Below are 17,488 nucleotides of genomic sequence, written 5' to 3' on the forward strand. Positions count from 1 at the left end.
ACATATAATTTATTGTAAAACTATATTACATATAATTTATTACAAATAATTTATTAATTACAAGTAAACAATGTGCTGCCTGCAGGGGCTCGCTCACAGGGAATAGAAGGACATTTAAATTCTTTTCTAGTACAAGAGGCTAAAAAAAGAGAGGACATGCCCTAGAAAAAGAGGAGGTCTGGTCATTCTGGACCATCACATTTCGATGCAGTTCAGCAATTGAAGCCTCCTTTCACTGCAGAGCTGAACTGGGACTTTCACTGGGACACTATTTGCAATCACTGTGTTCTAGACCTCAACAATCCCGACCCTTTAAGTTTAAATACTTGGATTTAAACTCATATTAGTGTCTTCAGTAGTTTCTGTTAGTGGAGCCTTGCGCTGATGGAGCAGATACATTTAGATGATGATAAAATCAAAATTACTGTAGGGATTAAATGGTCAAGTATAAGGAATAAAAATAATTTTTTCTACCATCTGACATTATTACTGGAAGGATGATTATTCTATCAAAAATACACTTAATACAGATAATGACATACATGATATTATCTGCAGTAATCACCATGCTGTCATATCTGTTTGCATGTGTTCACATGTTTGGATAGGTAGAAAAATCAGTACACACCTGTATTTATATGCAGACATTGGTATTAGAAACATAGCATCCTATTATTTCTTTCCCTTCTAGTATTGCACACATCTACTATTGGTAATATTGAAGAATCGTTACCACACGACCCTTTTCTCTTTGGGGAACATTCCCATTTTCCTGGCAAAGGCATTTGGGACTCCGTGTCTCCTGCCTCAGTTTCTCGAGAGCCACCGGTTTCTCCCTCTAAGTCAACTTTTGGGGGAGATTCAGAGACAGGGACGCAGGGTGGCTGAGCTGTCCTGGATCAGGATGGGGTCAAACTGACAGCTGGCCTTAGAGGAGGGGGGAGAACAGGCAGGGCCCCGACCTGGGACAACTCTCACCGACCAGCGGTTGTGGGGCCCAATCCTAAGTCACTTTCCAGGGCCAATGCAGCCGTGCCAATGGGGCATGCGTTGCATCCTGCAGTTGGGTGGCAGCCACTGAGGCCTCCTCAAGGTAAAGGAGCATTTGTTCAGGACTGCATTGTGGCTGCATCAGGGCTGGAAAGTTGGCTAGGATCGGGCCCTTGCTTGAAGGAACTCTGCCTGCAGGGAGTTGGGTGTGCGCGAAGGGGCGAGAGGCTGCCCAGCCAAGCACTTACCCAGCAGGGAGGAGAAGGCGGCCGGGGACGGTTCCAGGGCGCTCTGCAGAGTCTCCTCCATTTTCAGGCCGTCCAACATGGCCAGGGGCTGCGTAGGGGGACGCGCCGAGCCTCGCCTGCGAAGGAAAGGGACACCTCGTGGGACGGGAGCCGGGCTGCGTTCGTGGCCTCCGCCCAAGCGACTCGCTCCCCCGCCTGACAGCCCAAGCCTAAGCGGGTCTACTCAAAAGTAAGTCCCATTAGGTTCTATGGGGCTTGCTCCCAGGAAAGTGTGCATAGGCTTGTAGCCTGAGAGCACAATCCTAGGCATGTCTACTCAGAAGTAAATTCCATTATAGTTAGTGGGGCTTACTCCCAGGAAAGTGCACAGGATTGTAGCCTCAGAGTTGCCATCGATCCCGGGGAAAGGCGCAAGTGGCAGCCCCGCGGACCCTGTGGCCGCTCCAGGGGTCTCGGTAGACCCTCGCCCTGGGAGCCCTCCACCGAAGGCACTGCCCGGGGGAGGCCAGGCAGGCGGGCGCAGGAAGGGCTGCCCGGAGCGGGCGGAGACACCTGCGGCGCTTACCTGGCGGCGGGCGCGGGGGAAGACTGGAGCGGGACGGGGGCGCGGGGAGGAGCGCTGCGCTCCCTTCGCCTGGAGCCTTCCGCGGGGGTTCCTGTGCCGGGCGGCGAGCGCCAGCATGGGACGGACGGAGCCCCCGGAGCCTTCTGGCCGAAGTGCCTGCCCGCCTCGCCGGCTGGCCAAGGAACCAGCCCCGGGCCGGGCGCTCAGAGGTCCTGCGCTCTGTTCAGCCGCCTCCCCGCTGCGCCATCGCCGCCGTCGAAGGGCGCGGGCAGCCTCCCCCACGTGCGAGCCGCATCCTCCCCGCGCTCAGCCGCGGGCACAGCCCTGGAGAAGCGGCGCAGCCCCGGGCCGGAGACGCGTTCACGGGCGGGGCGGGGCGGGGGCCGTCCTTGGCCGGCGGAGCGCGGGGGAAAGAGCGGCGGCGAGGAGGGCGGGAGAGGGAGGGGGCGTCAGTGCCTCTGCCTCGACTCCAGCACTTGGGAACGCATCCAGGGCTCCGCTGGACTCCCCCCCCCACGGGCGAGTCCCATCCCAGCCGCCCCCTCCATCTGCTGCCCCAAAGCGAGCGGCACCTCCCACCCCGCGACTCCAGGGGGCAGAGCCGAGGGCGCCAGGCGCTCGTCCCACCGCAGCTACCCAAGCGCTTGACAGCCCAACCCTGTCCACACTTTTCTGGGAGTAAGGCCCATTGACTCCAATGATTTCTCAGTAGACATGTATAGGATTGGGCTCTGAGGCTGCAACCATATCCACACTTTCCTGGGAGAAAGCCCCAGTGACTCTAATGGGACTGACTTCTCAGTAGGCATTTTTTAGATTGTGAGCCCTTTTGGGACAGGGAGCCATTTAGTTATTTGATTTTTCTCTGTAAACCGCTTTGTGAACTTTTAGTTGAAAAGCAGTATTTAAATACTGTTAATAATGTTAATAAAAATAGATTGGGCTGCCAGGCACTGTGGGTGTGCTCAGAAGTAAAGTCCGTGGTCTGCAGGCAAAGGTCTCAGCCTAAGAACACAATCGTATGCATACTTTCCTGGAAGTAAGTCCCAATGAACCCAGTTGGACTTACTTCTCAGTAAACACACTTAGGCTTGTGCTCTTAGCCTGTTGGTCTCCACTGGTCCCACAGAGGGGTGACCAAATGTCCTCTTTTTCCAGGACTTGTTATCTTTTTTAGCCTCCTGTCCTGGAAAAGAACTTAAATGTCCTCCTTTCCCCTATGAACAGGCACCTGCAGACAGCCCATAGACTTCTTGTAATTAATTATATGTAATATAGTTTTAGATTTAATAATACAAAATCAATATACAAGTGTTTTTAGCTTTTATTTTGTCACGTCCTGCATTTTTCTTGGATGTCCTACATTTTGGGGTGCCTGGTCCACTTTGTGGTTATGACATCTACTCATCCTGTCCCCACAGGGTGGGGTTCAGGGTTTGGTTCAGCCCAAACTGCTGTGGGTCCCAGAAGGAACCTGTGTGTGCCTTCATGGTGTTGGGTGTGAAAACCCCCAAACTAGACACGGAACCACACCCAGAGAGGGGAGGGGTGCCTGAATGCTTTCTCCATGTGGCGCTTGCTTCTTTTGCAAAAAGCAGCTGCAGGGGGGGGCCTTTGGATAGGGATGCTGCTGCGCTGGAGGGGGCAGTAACCCTCTTGAGCTTGCTGAGCACCCTTCATTGCCTGCACCCCTCTTTCATGTGACCTTCTCACACACACATGCACATGTGTAGATATAACTGAATCTTCGGAGTGCAACTTGATCTGCAGTCTCATCTGCTACACCCCTGTTCTCGACTAGTCCTTGGTTTCCATGGTCTACCCAGGTTTAAGACTTAGCGGCTTCTGCCATCACTGTTTATAACACCATGAAACCACACAGGTTCATGTAACTCAGGGTGACCATACAGAATGAAGGACAGAATGCCTATAGCTTTAACAACTGTATAGTACAGGTGTGCCCAAACCCCGGCCCTGGGGCCACTTGCGGCCCTCGAGGCCTCTCAATGCAGCCCTCAGGGAGACCGCAGTCTCCAATGAGACTCTGGCCCTCCAGAGATTTGTTGGAGCCCACACTGGCGCGACACAACTGCTCTCAGCGTGAGTGTGACTGTTTGATCTTTCACGTGAGCTGTGGGATGAGGGCTGCTTCCACTGATTCTTGTTTCACGTCTGTGATGCAGTAGCAGCAGCAAAGGAAAGGCCAGCCTTGCTTTGTGCAAGGCCTTTTATCGGCCTTGAGCTATTGCAAGACCTTCATTCATTCATATAAGTTCATCTTTAATACATTCATTTATGTAAACTTATGTAAATTTATTTAAATTTTAAATGTGATTTAATTCTTTTTTCCCCGGCCACCGACACACCGTCAGAGAGATGATGCGGCCCTCCTGCCGAAAACTTTGGACACCCCTGGTATAGTAGATGGAATTTGGGCAGGTGCAGCTCAACCTGGAAGGGTTTGAAAAGCTACACCTGCCCAAATTCCCTCTTCTATACAATGGTTAAAGTTACAGGCACCCTGTCCTCAATTGCATCTGGTCACCCTGGTTCAGGGAGAGGAGGAAACTATTACTGGGCTATTAGAAATTATTCACATCTTCAGACTAGAGTGGAAAGAGAGAAACGTCCAAGTGTCCACAAACTCCACATAACATTAGCCCGGCAGAGCCCAATTCTCAGTAAGGTCTCCTGCACAAGCCCCACTGAAACGCATGGAAGTCGCTACTGCCCATTTCAGTGGCATTTGCGAAAGAGAATTTCCCAGCAGGCTGGATTTGGGTTGCCAGTTTGTCATTGCGGATGCCCTCAGGGCCTCTGAGAAGGGGTACAAAGTTTCTTTGGGCAGGAGGTCTGGTCTAGAGGGTAGAGCCTCCGTCTGCCTGAAGATAACATCCACAAGGTCGCCAGTTCGAGGCCACCGGCACCGTGCGACCTTGAAGCAGCTGACAAGCTGAAGCCGAGCTATTCCATCTGCTCTGAGCGTGGGAGGATGGAGGCCAGAATGTGAAGCCAGATCGGAATGAAACACCTGAATGTAGTGGTTCTTGAAAGAAAGAACCTTCTTTCAATTGTAAAAATCCCTATTTAATAAGGGATTTAGATAAGCCTGCCTATGTAAACCGCTTTGAATAAAGTCTTGAATAAAGACCAAGAAAGGCGGTATATAAATACCTGTTGTTGTTGTTGTTGTTGAGTGGGACAAAACAGTGAAGGAGGGTGGCAATGGGGGGGGGGAGAATGGAACCAAAACAGGGCAGGGGGTGGCTACAGCCAGCGTAATCTTTGGAGCCCAGGTCTGTTGGGCTTCCCATAGAGCAGGGGTGTCCAAACATTTTAGCAGGAGGGCCACATCATCTCTCTGACACTGTGTTGGGGGCCGGGGAAAATGAATTAATTTACATTTAAAATTTGAATAAATTTACATAAATTAATTTATTAGAGATAGAACTTATATGAATGAATGAAGATCTTGCAGTAGCTCAAGGCCTATAAAAGGCCTTGCACAAAGCAAGGCTATCCTTTCCTTTGCTGCCACTGCTGTATCACAGACATGAAACAGCAAGTAGTGGAGGGAGCCTTTGTCCCACAGCTCAGGTGAGAGGTTGAACAGTCATCCTCGTGCTGAGAGCAATTGCATCAGGCAAGCACAGGCTCCAGCAAGTCTCCGGAGGGCCAGAGGCTCATTGGAGACTGGGGGCTCCCTGGGGGCCAGATTGGGCGCCCCCAAGGGTCTGCAAGTGGCCCCCGGGCCAGGGTTTGGGCACCCCTGCCATAGAGCGTCAACAGTTAGATACAGTAATACTAAAAAACAAACATACTCCTAAGTGTCTCTAAAATACCCCTGCTTTACCCCTGCTAATTGGGTAAGAGGCACTTTTTCAAGTGGGTGCTCCTTTTTTTAGCAGGGGGAGAGTAACTGGCCCACCTCACCCCAGCACTGTCTGTTCTAGTGGCTGTCTGCTGGTATTCATTTGCATCTTTTTAGATTGTGAGCCCTTTTGGGACAGGGAGCCATTTAGTTATTTGATTTTTCTCTGTAAACCGCTTTGTGAACTTTTAGTTGAAAAGCGGTATATAAATACTGTTAATAATAATAATAATAAAATATTTTAAATATAGAAAATCATTGTAGAAAATTAGCATAATCTTATTTAGGCTCACACTAGATTGGAAAGTGTCTTCCTGTATGTACCAAAACCTACTTCTGCAGCAGCTGTAGCCTCACATGTGTGTCCCTGAACGCCACCTATACACTTCTTCATGGTAAGGGGATCCACAAGCCAAAGAGCTAAAGTTCTATAGCAGGCCAGTTTCCTCCCAGGTGTGATACTGTGTAAAGGAGCATCATGTATGTATTCTTGGGCTCGGTGCGTATGGCTTGTGGCAGTAGCTGCCACTGTTTCATGGCAGTACCTCTAGCATCCTGTGTGGGCAGCAAGTCCAGGTGAGATTGGAAAATGTAAGATCCCAGGAAATTTCTGGGCCCCCTCCTTTGGCTCCTGGGCTCCCTTTTTGACTCTGGGCCCAGGTAGAAATTACCCCCCTTACCCCCCTCCCCAGGGTCCTGGCTGAATTTATTGTTGCCATTGGCTTCACTTTTGGCATGTGATGCGAGGGGAGGAACTGGGGTAGACCATGGCAAAGGGGATCTGCAAAGTTCCCTTCTCTTAGAGACTTAATAAAGTCCGGGCCTGAGCATCTTGGGCGAAGAGATGAACGACCTTTGCACTCATCAGGGAATGTTCAGGCCAGGATTTGTAATGTCTAGAGCACACACATGAGAGGGAGAGGGAGAGAGTCCTGCCATGCTACCTCCTTTTTATAAAGAAATACTGTGCTAGTTAGCATACAATATTAATTAGCTGCATAGTCTGCCTTACCAGCTGAGCGTTTCATATAAACTGTTTAGACACCCAAAGTACCTTGATTTCGTTTTCATCTTCTTTGTCCGTCTCTTTTCTGGCTTTCTCTATCACGATGTGAATCCCCAGTACTATAGTTTGATACTGATGCTTCAACTGGTTTGGAGGGAGAAGTGAATGACTGGTGGACAGCAATCAGTTGTGCAGAAATAAGTTGGTTTCTCACCCAGAGAGCCTGACCCATCCAGGCACTTTTAAATTCTAGGAATTCTAGGGGAAGAGTTAAGCACACACTGAAAACTCTCCAAGTAAATTAAGAGACTTAATTTTGACATAATACCTTTGATATAATACCCTAATTTTGACAGAATTTATGCATTTTATTCTTTTGAAATTTTAAAAAATGAGTTTCACAACTATCACAAAACACTAATAATCAAATTAATGCCACTTGAGGGCCCAATCCTATCCAATTTTCCAACGCTGCTGTGCCTATGGGGTATGCACTGCTTCCTGTGTTGGGGAGGCAGTCTTGGATGCCTCCTCAAGGTATAGGTACATTTGTTCTCTATAAAATTCTCCTTACACCTGATTGTTTTATATATATCGTTATATATTTATATATAGTATATTATATATAATAGTGTTTTATATATTTATATATACAGTATAATATGCAATATCTATGTGCATTCACATGATAGTAGTAGCTACTATTTTCAGTGAGAAAAAATGAATTGGAGGCTTGTATTGTAAATGAAACCAGGCCCTAGTGATAGAATGTCACATTAATATGGCACACAGCTTTGCTAGGAAATTGCAGAAGTACTCAGATGTCCTGGCTGTTTGGGGCAGAGTTGGGGCAGAATCCAGCAAATATTAGCAATTCAGAGCAAAATCTAGATGCCTTTCAATGGGACTTGATCACAACGAACTTTAGTTGGCTTATGCTCATAAATAGGCAGGAAATGAAATAAAAATGTGATCTATTTTTACTTATTTTTCACATTTTTATACTATTCTTCTTCCAAGGAGGTCCAAGAAACATACAGCCCAATCCTGAGCTGCCCGGTACACGGGGGCAAAAATGGCTGCCGCTGCATCCTGCGCGCTCAATGGGCAGCGCTGGAGGCTCCTCAGGAGAATAGGAATTTCATCCCCTTCACCCAGGTAAGGCGCACAATGGGGCTACTCGATTCTACTGCAACACAAGGGCAGCCTGAATAGGAAGAAAGCTCCACCAGTCCCGCCTCCCTCCTGCCCCCCTCCCTCCCCCGGCACACCTCCTTCCAGCTCTCCCTCTGTCTCCCTCCCGCCCCGGAATGCCTCCTCCCCACCTCCTCCCACTTCCCCTCCTACCTCTCCGTTGCCTGGTGGCCTGCGCAACCACAGAGCAGCAGAGCACGCTAGTCCAGCACCAGCCATCGCTGGGCTAGCACAGGTGCTCCACCGGCACTGAAGGCCACAAATGTGCCTTATGGCCCATTTACGACTGTGTGCACCAGCGGTAAGCTGGCACGCACTACATAGAATTGGGCCCATAGCCCCTTCACTCCTATTGCCCTCACAACAACCTGTGAGCTAGGTGAGGCTGAGAGATAGAAACTGGCCCAAAGTCTCCCAGAAGCTTCATGGCTGAGGGGGGATTTGAACTCTTCCAGATCCAAGTCCAACACCATTTATTACTTGGTATTTATGTTAAACTAAAAGTACATTCGTATGAGCTGTATAATGAATTGCACTTTCTGAATTTAGTGTATACTGAATTGTTTGTTTCTGGTACATTTCTATCAAACCTCCCTAAATGAATGGGGCAGATATGTCTTTCTACCACTATGGCACTGGAGCGGAGGGATTGAGGATGGCTCCAAAAGAAGAATCACAAGGTGGTACTGGAGCTTGTGAAATTTTGCCCCTCCCCTTCTTCCAGTCATGCACACAGCCTTGCCCCTCCTCCTTTGTTCTGTTTGTTTGGGTGCAAATGGGTAGTATGTGGTTCTTGAATTAACCTTCTTTGGGATACATCTTTTCATTTAATCTGCTATATGCAAATCACTTTCAAAGAAACTTTCCCACAATGGTTTACCATTACGCATACAACATAAACTTCAATTACAAACTAATCACAACATTTGACTGTGGTGGCGGGCAGCTCAGTCCTAAACTTCCCAGCACTCCAGGGCTACAGCGGTGCCAAAATGGCTGCCGCTGTATTCTGCAGGGCCAAGGAAACCACTGGCCAAGTAAAGCCCCAGCCCCTGCAGTGTCTGCACCACCAGCTAAATCATTGGCGCAGACTTGAGAAGCCCCATATTGGGCTTCTGAGCCTGACATAGGGCATAGGTTTGGTGGAAGAGGCCAGTCCCACCAGTCCACTGGTCCCACCCCCTATAGGATTGGGCCCTAAAAATCTAGCATATGTCCTGACACCACCATGCTATGTGTTCCTCTGTTGCATCCCGGCTTCACTGGCTGCTTCTGGCTGCAGTAGAGACATGCACAATATGGCAGTGTAGGGAGAACACATGGAAGGTGGCACTGCATGCAATGGAGGTAGAGGAGAGCTCATTACAGGGGGCTGCCATTTTCTGCAGTACCCCTGTGCTTCTCATAACTAGTATGGTAGAATAATAGAAATGCATAGGCCAGAAATTTTCAACCCTTTTCATCTCATGGCACACTGACAAGGTGCTAAAATTGTGAAAGCACACCATCAGTTTTTTAAGGATATATTTCATCATTTAAAAAACAATTATTAAGACAATAACAAACAAAACACATTAGCACAAGCTTACTTGGCCTGAAGAATTTGGAAGGGACAGGTATTGCCCTTCCTCAAACTCCTCCAATGGCCGTACTAGTAAATGACCCTCCCCCAAACTCCTGCAGCACACCTGCAGACCATTTGTGTCACCTATGTGCCATGGCACAGCAGTTGAAAATTGCTGACATAGGCAAACCAAACATATATACAAAAGCCAAGTTTCCCTGAATGCATACTGACACACAGCCAACCTCTGCTCCTCTGTACCTTGTCAGGTTGCTGCAATACTGACTTTGCACAACTAGGGGCCCAATTCTATCCAACTTTCCAGCTCCAGTGTAGCCACACTGCAGGCCCATGCTAAGGAAACAAATATTCCCATATCTTGTGAAGGCCCCAGTGACTGTCCCTCCACCATAGGATGCAGCGCACACCCCACTGGCACAACTGCACCAGCACTGGAAAACTGGATAGGATTGGGCCCTAGGTCTGCTCTCCTCTACCTTACATACTTACCTGGGACTAAGTTCTATTCAACTAAGGCAGAGGCTGGCACATCATCAGGAAAAGGGGGTGAGCATTTAACATACTGCCTAAGACTCTGGGAGGTCTTGGGCTGTACTAAAGCATTGTTGCATTCTAACTAAGGCCACAATCCTAACCAACTTTCCAGCGCTAAAATAAAAGCAATGCAACTCTGAGGAAAGGGAACAAACATTGCCCTACCTTGAGGAGGCCTCCGCAACTGCTCCCCAACTGCAGGATGCAGCAAATGCCCCACTGGCACAGCTATGCCAGCGCTGGAAAGTTGGTTAGGATCGCACCCTAAAAGAACTACAATCTGGGTTGCAATTCTTGGTGATATATGTGTCTTGCACACAGAACATCCCAGGTACAAATCTCTAGCATCTATAAGTTAAGCATCTTAAGCAACCGGGCTGAGAAAGATATTTGTGTGAGGTCTAAGCATCTGCCACAGTATAATTACTGTATGGATATCACAGATTTATATCCCACCTTTCCTCTATTTAGGTTTTCAATGTGATTTACAAACATATTTGAATAAAGTTGTTTATGGCCTCTGCCATAGTGGGTCTCTGCATATAGATCTTTCACCCTAGAAAACAAAGGAACATATCCTTGACCAGGCAAATGATAATGTCTACCCCATCTCTAGCTGCCTTGGTGGTAGGGCAAAGAGAAAATGCCCCCCCTCCCTTGAATACTACCCATACTGCGAGTGGAGCAGATAATAATATCTGGGTCAGGAGGAATGAGTTGTTTCTGCCATTCTTCCCACAGACACCTGGCTTGATGGCTATTAGAGCCTGCACATAAGGGAGCTTGATGGAGTTGCCTTTCTACTTTACTGAAGTCAGTGGCAAGTCTGTTCATTTTAGACTTGGCAATGGGGCAAAGAGCAAGCCCTTCCTGGAAGCCTCTCCCCAACTCCCTGGAAGCCACCACCCAAATCAAATCCGGAAGCAGAGTACAATAGATGACAATGTCCAGGTTAAGTCCATAGAAGGCAAGATAGACCAACAATCTGATCAACTTTGGCAGCTTCATATGAACAGCCTTCTGTTATCATGGCAAGTTTTTAGAGGTTGTAGTTTGATCCTAGGCAAGTTTTCATCAGATGATAAGCAGCTGCAACAAGTGTTTCAGAGGTCCATAGTCTGAATGCCCAGTGTTTCCATGCTGCTCAGAGGAGTCCTGGAGAAAAATTATGTAATTGGGCGCCCCCTTGTGGAAGCAGATGGAACCTGTTCAGAATAAGAAACTGGTTCTTTATATGTTATAGCAGCATCATGAAAACCGCTTTTCCATGGCTTTATCCCACGACCCCAGTGGCGTAGCTAATGAACATGTAGCCCGGTGCAGAGCTCAAAATGATGCCCTGGAAGTGATGTCACAAACTGAAGTGACGTCACACTCAGGCTTTTAAAGAAGTGCAAATTGGGGGAGGGAAACCTGCCTCCTCCCCCCAGCAGTTAACCACACACTTGATCTGCCACCTCCCCCCAGCCCGTGACATAGCTAAGGCATCTATCTGCTATCTGGTGTCAAATATGATTTTGTAGCCCCTCCCCCTCCATGACAAAATCAAAGTTAATTAAGTAAATAAATAAAAAGTGTGCCCTTCTTATTGGTCAGAGACACTGTGCTGGGGTGAAGAGGGATGGTTATTCTCCCCCTGCTAAATATAAGAGGAGCACCACTTGAAGAAGTGCCTCTTTACCAGTTAGCAGGAGTAGCTGTGTTATGATACATGGAAAAGAGAGCTGACTCATATTAACACCTTAGTGGTTCCATGCTGTATCATAACATCTCAATGGCTCTCAGAACAATCAGACTCATGGGTCATGTGAGTTAAGAAAACCTACTTTTTGATCCATAAGGCTGTTGCGTTTTTGTTTTCTGGTTAATTGGTCATACCTTTTGATAGAATACAGATATTCCAATGGGGTTTGTTTCATTGCATTCTGCTTTAAATTACCTTTCCAATGATATATAACATGATGGTATTATTCGTACATACCAAGTTTTTTTTCACAATTTTGGCCACTTGAGTCAAGCTCAGCTTGTTGCCCCCCTAAAGCTTGTTGCCTGGTGCAACTGCTACCCCCTACACCCCCTTAGCTACGCCACTGCATGACTTTGCTATAAAGTAGGGTCAATCAGATGAGTCTCCCACTGGATAATTCTCCCCATCCCAGCCAGCTGACAATTGTGAATTATAGACCCACACAATTGGTCCCTTCCACAGCGCATTGGACCTTTAAATGCTATGGCAGCACCATGGGATGAAGTCATGAACATCACCTGTGCCACTACCATGATGGAATCAAACCAGCAGCTACTACCAAAAATCTCCCAGAAAAGTAATGTGAGGAATGCAATGAGACCTGACAGTACAAGCACTCCTGCTCAAATTGCAGCAAGCACTACTACTCACTATCAAGCAGTCCACCCACATCTCTCCTATTCACAGCCCACACTGTCCTCCTTTACCTGCTAATCCCCCTCCCTGGCTCAGGGAAGAAAAAGTTCCACTGTGAGGAAGGGCATGGGAGTGACAGAGGGCTCTGGTGCAGAGCTGGGAAAAGCCCAGCATACCTCTCCTCCCCTGGGAAATTGTCCTCTGAAAATTACTGCCAGGAATGAAAAGGAAGCTCAGAGTGTTATTTTCTATCTCTACTACATGCATCAGAGCCCAGATCAGGATCCTGGGAATTGTACTTTGGTAAGGGTACTAATCTGGAAATTTTCAACTACTGTGCCACAGCACACTCATGCACTGGCATGGGGGGTCAGGGGGGCATTGTGTTCCTCCATGGCCTCCCTGGCCCCCAGAAGGCCTTCTGAGGTGTTCAAAATGCTGAAAAACTACACTTGTGGTTTTTGCAAAAAGCCAGAAATGATGTTTTTTAGGTAGGGGGCAGCATTGTGTGGTCCTGGCCCTGGGCAACACAAGGGCCAGGTTCCCAATTGCGTTGGGGTGTTGCAAACAGTCTTCAGGGAGTTTGGGAAAGGGCCATTGGGAGATGGGAGCCCCCAACCGGCAGCATGGTGTGCCTTCTCAATTGGCAAAATATGGTGTGTCTGATGGCGTGCCTTGACAATTTTGGTGCCTTCTCAGTGTGCCATGAGACGAAAAAGATTGAAAATTGTTATTCTAACTCAGGCTTCCTAACAGAATACAGCTTCCAGATTTTCATAGGAAGAGATAATAACTTAAGTCTGTTTTTCATTGTGTAGATATTCTGAGAGAAATAAAGCATCTTGAGAAATCTGAAATCTGGCCAACATCACAGAGGCATAGTTACATTTTTTATCTGGTGTTTGTCTTTATTCTAACAATCAAGTGAAGCCAACCAGCACCCTGTTGTTGTACTGTTATGTAAAATTTACATATTATGTAAATTCAGGACCCCAAGTGACTTCCCCAATATCAAATGAGAAAAGCACAGTTTGCACAGGCAAAGCCTGGGAATACATACATCCTTTATGATTTGCCCAAGTCCACTTTCACAAGTACCTAATACTTCATAAGAGAGGCTCACCTGCTTGCAATAAGAGAGAGTGCTTGGACCACAACTCTGAAACAGTATGAGGAGGTAGAGTAGAGATCATATCCAGTTAGCCATGTGATGGATTGTATTTTTATCACCTTGCCAACCATTGCTACAGTCTTTTCTTCTCCTTTTGTCAGTGGATCAGTACCTTGTGATCTACTCGTGCCCTTTTCCCACCCATTGTTTTGATTCTTCAGCCTTTTAATAAACTCCTTGCATTTTTACTGTTTTGCCTGCCTAGTTTCCATTACTCATAATGGTTTGCCACATTTCTCAGACCACCAAGTTCCACTATCACTTGGTTTTAAGGGATTCCCCCAAGTTCTGGGGCTCTCTGCTTACCTAGGAGAGGGGCTTCTTCAAGACAGCTTCTTTATATCTGGGTTTAAGAGCTTTGGGTGGTGGCACTACCCTACCTTTTCCCAGTTCATTCCCAGTATCTCCAGTACAGGAGTGAAAGCAAATGACAAGAATGCCACCAGCACCCATTAGACATCCAATTTGCCTTCTGTCTCTGCCTAGAGTTGCTTTTGCCAGAAATTTTTAGAACAGAAGCAACATCATCCAAGAGCTTTCTTATACCAGACAGCATTGTCTAAATGCATAGGGAATATTGGGCTGAAGCAAACTTGTTGTCTCATATAAATGTTTTGATATTTCGAATGTCAGGATGTTCCAAATATGGGGAGGGGAGCAGAGTTCCAGCACTTCTGCATTAGAAGTGATGATGGAATCAGCAGGAACACTCAGATGCTGCATTTGAAACTGTTTTCAAAGGAGCTTTGCTGAAAAGGCATATCAGGCTCAGCACAAGGCAAACTGAGAAATTTGTGCCACAGTTTTCCCAGCATGAAGATGTGTCTCAGCAAGCTGATTTAAGCCTATTAGGAATAGACAATGAGTGCAATCCTAACCCCCTTATGTCAGTGCTTTCCAGCACTGACATAAGGGCAATGCAGCTCTGAGGTAAGGGAACAAACATTCTGTTACTTTGAGGAGGCCTCCATAAGTGACACCCAACTGCAGGATGCAGCACATGTCCCATTGGCACCGCTATGCCAGTGCTGGAAAGCACTGACATAAGGGGTTAGAATTGCGCCCCAAATATTTGTTCCTCTACCTCAGGGCAGCATCCATGTTGGAAACTTGGATAGGATTGGGCCTTTTAAAAAAGGTTTGACCTTACCAGCTGCTCAAACCTCTGTTTTTATCATTTTACTATGGTGGTGGGGCCTCCTAGAGCTTTTGATGAGCTCCACATTCATTGGAACAGGACCATTCTGGTGGCCTTGTGTTCCCCATCACCTGGCCTTTGATAGGAGCTGAGACACATTTGCCTACACATGAATAAATGCACACATGCTGCTCCATTTCAGTTTCCCTTGGGCTCAATAAATTTTCTTTGTTAGCTTGGGGGGGGGGAACACTTCCTTCTGGAGTGTTTTTTGGGGCTTGCATTCATTTAAGACCAATGAACCAATGGTAGTTTGTGTTCTTTTCGGCCTGCCCTTTAGAGTGGACTGAGGCACAGTTACCTACTCATGAATAAACTCATGTGTGTGGCTCATTTTTCATGGGGCTCCATGCATTTTCCTATACAGCTCTCAGCTTCCATTTCACCACCCATCAAGAGTCAGGTTTGAGAAATAGTAAGTTTCACAGCCTGGTCATATAGGCTGTGGCTGCTGGTGGAATGCATATTCTGTAAGAGCTTGCCGCCAAAAAAATGACTATAAAGCTTCCAGCAGCGCAATCTCCTCTTAAAGGCATCTAGGCCAGATACCATCACCACATTCTGTGGCAAGGAGTTCCACAGACTAACTACAAATGACTTGTTTTTCTGAGTAAGTGTTGCTAGATCAGGTTGCAAGGTGGTCATTCCACCATGTACTTGGTGTAAGGCTCTTGTGAACTCTGTGAAAATGACTTTTAAGTAAATAGCACACAGAACTGGCAGGAGGAATGTGAATGAAAGGTGCTTATGAATTAAAGACATAGACCTAGAGTTCAGACCTAGAGGGCTTAGAGGTTATAGGGGCAATAACTCAGTGGCAGAGGGGCTCAGGTTTGACCCGTCATCTCTATGGAGGGCTGGCAAAGACCCCTGTTGGAGACCATGGACACCTACTTCAGGCAGTGCTGGCATTTCTCAGTGAGATGGTCCAATGGACTTTATAAAGCAATGTCATGGGTTTCAAAGCAAGGAACAGCAGGCCCTTGATAGTAATAGAGCAGAATAATTTGGGGTGGTGCAACACATTATGGAGGTCAGGAGAAGAGCTGCGCTTGCCGGGCACCTCAAGTTCACGTGCAGGAACCTGAATCCCCTTTGCACCTGTCACACTATTTGCAAGAGGGACTTCTGGAGGTTCATTTCTGAAGGTCTGTGCCTTCCACACACATCATCGGACCTACAGAGGCAGGTAAGATGGTCAGGAAAGTTGAAAGGTTGGGGGGGGAAGGCAGAACAGAGGTAGGGAGGGGCAAAACTAAGTGGGGTGGGAGGCTATGGAAGAAGGGTGGATCCAGCGGCATGCACCAGATCCTATCCCCCTTTTCTGCAGTCTCCCCATTCCCTTTCTCTCCTCAAACATGTGCTAGTGAAATTGCTAGCACAGGTTCGAGGAGAACCATCGCAGTGTGGGAGGTTTATGCTGGGGTAAGGAGGTTTAAATTCCCTTTCCCTGCCGAAGTCTTTCAATCTGATCCCCCACTTGATACAGCGCACCTGCTGTTGGCATGGCTGCACCAGCAAGGGGGGGGGGCGGGAGGACAGGATTAGTATGTCAGAGTATGAATAAGTGGCAGGCAAATAAAATGCTCTAATGAAGAACTTGAAAGTTGCTGTTTTTCGTTTTTTGTTGTATAGTCTTATTAGGGTGCACTCATGAGGACTGGGGTGTGTCATTATGAACTCCTGCACTTTCAAATTTACCACTGAATCAATGAGAGTGATGCCCTCCGATGTGCTTATGATGCTGATCAGATTTTGGCAAGTCATGCCTTCTAGAAACATGTGCCTGATTTCCATGATAAACGGGGTAGTGGTCCCCTACTTGGTGGCTCTACGTGCTGTGTTTCCATTTGAGCTTATGTTGAAATGCAAAATCAAGGGTGTGTGAATTTTATTAGCAAAAATAGAGAATACAAAAAAAAAAAATGAAAGGAGAGACTTGGGCATGCACTCCCACAGTATTGCCTTCTAGGAAAACAAAAGATGTAAACTTAACAAGTTTACACAAAAGAAAAATATCTGATACCTTTATCTGCATCTTCAAACACTGAATTTGAAAGGGGTTTTCTGGTAATTATTGATATAAGTAGCTTGCAAGCTGATGCAGTCAGCATTTGTTTAATCGTCATCGCGTATGTTTTAGATTATATTTTTCTGTTGATTTTATTGTATCTTTGTTGTGAGGTGAGCTGCCACAAGGTCCCTTGCAAGGTCGGAAAGGCAGGACAGAAATCTTCAGATAAATCAAAATAATTATTCAAGACTTTTCTGCTAGAAATGTGACATGGAATTAAGTTTTGGGTCCTGTCATAAGTCCCCATTGGATTAACAATGTGCCCTGGATTAACAAATGCTGTCCACTGTCTGGGACCAGTGGAATCCATGGAAACCCACTGGCATAGATGGAAACAATTATTTGTGCCTGTTCTGGATGGCATGTGGGGGGGGGGGGAGAGAAATTCCATATAGCACTGTTGAGATCCTTTCCTCCTCCTCCACCACTCCCCAAGATGTTGGATAAGGACAATCCTGAGAGACAACAGTGAAGTCTACACCAATCATTATATATTATTTTATTTCTCATATTTTATTGGAAGTGAAAAAATAATTTAACTTTTTACAGGTGGCAACATCTGTTCCTGTCCCATCTAGCTGCCCATTAGGGATAAAATAGCAAGTCAGCACCTAGACAAAATTCTACCTCTTGAGAGTTAAACATTCATGAAGGCACCACTTCCTCTTA

General features: G+C 47.0%; 1 protein-coding gene across 1 annotated transcript in view; it reads right to left on the reverse strand.

Annotated features, from left to right (window-relative positions):
* The window catches only part of LMX1A (LIM homeobox transcription factor 1 alpha), an 88,965-nt gene extending 87,648 nt beyond the window's left edge, over positions 1-1,317 (reverse strand). Inside the window, exon 1 of the mRNA XM_066625543.1 lies at positions 1,239-1,317. Within this exon, the coding sequence (XP_066481640.1) occupies positions 1,239-1,317 (79 nt within the window). The remainder of the gene's footprint in view (positions 1-1,238) is intronic.
* Positions 1,318-17,488: the final 16,171 nt, after the last annotated feature.

The sequence above is a fragment of the Tiliqua scincoides genome, chromosome 4 (assembly GCF_035046505.1).
Source record: "Tiliqua scincoides isolate rTilSci1 chromosome 4, rTilSci1.hap2, whole genome shotgun sequence".
Lineage (NCBI taxonomy): Eukaryota > Metazoa > Chordata > Lepidosauria > Squamata > Scincidae > Tiliqua > Tiliqua scincoides.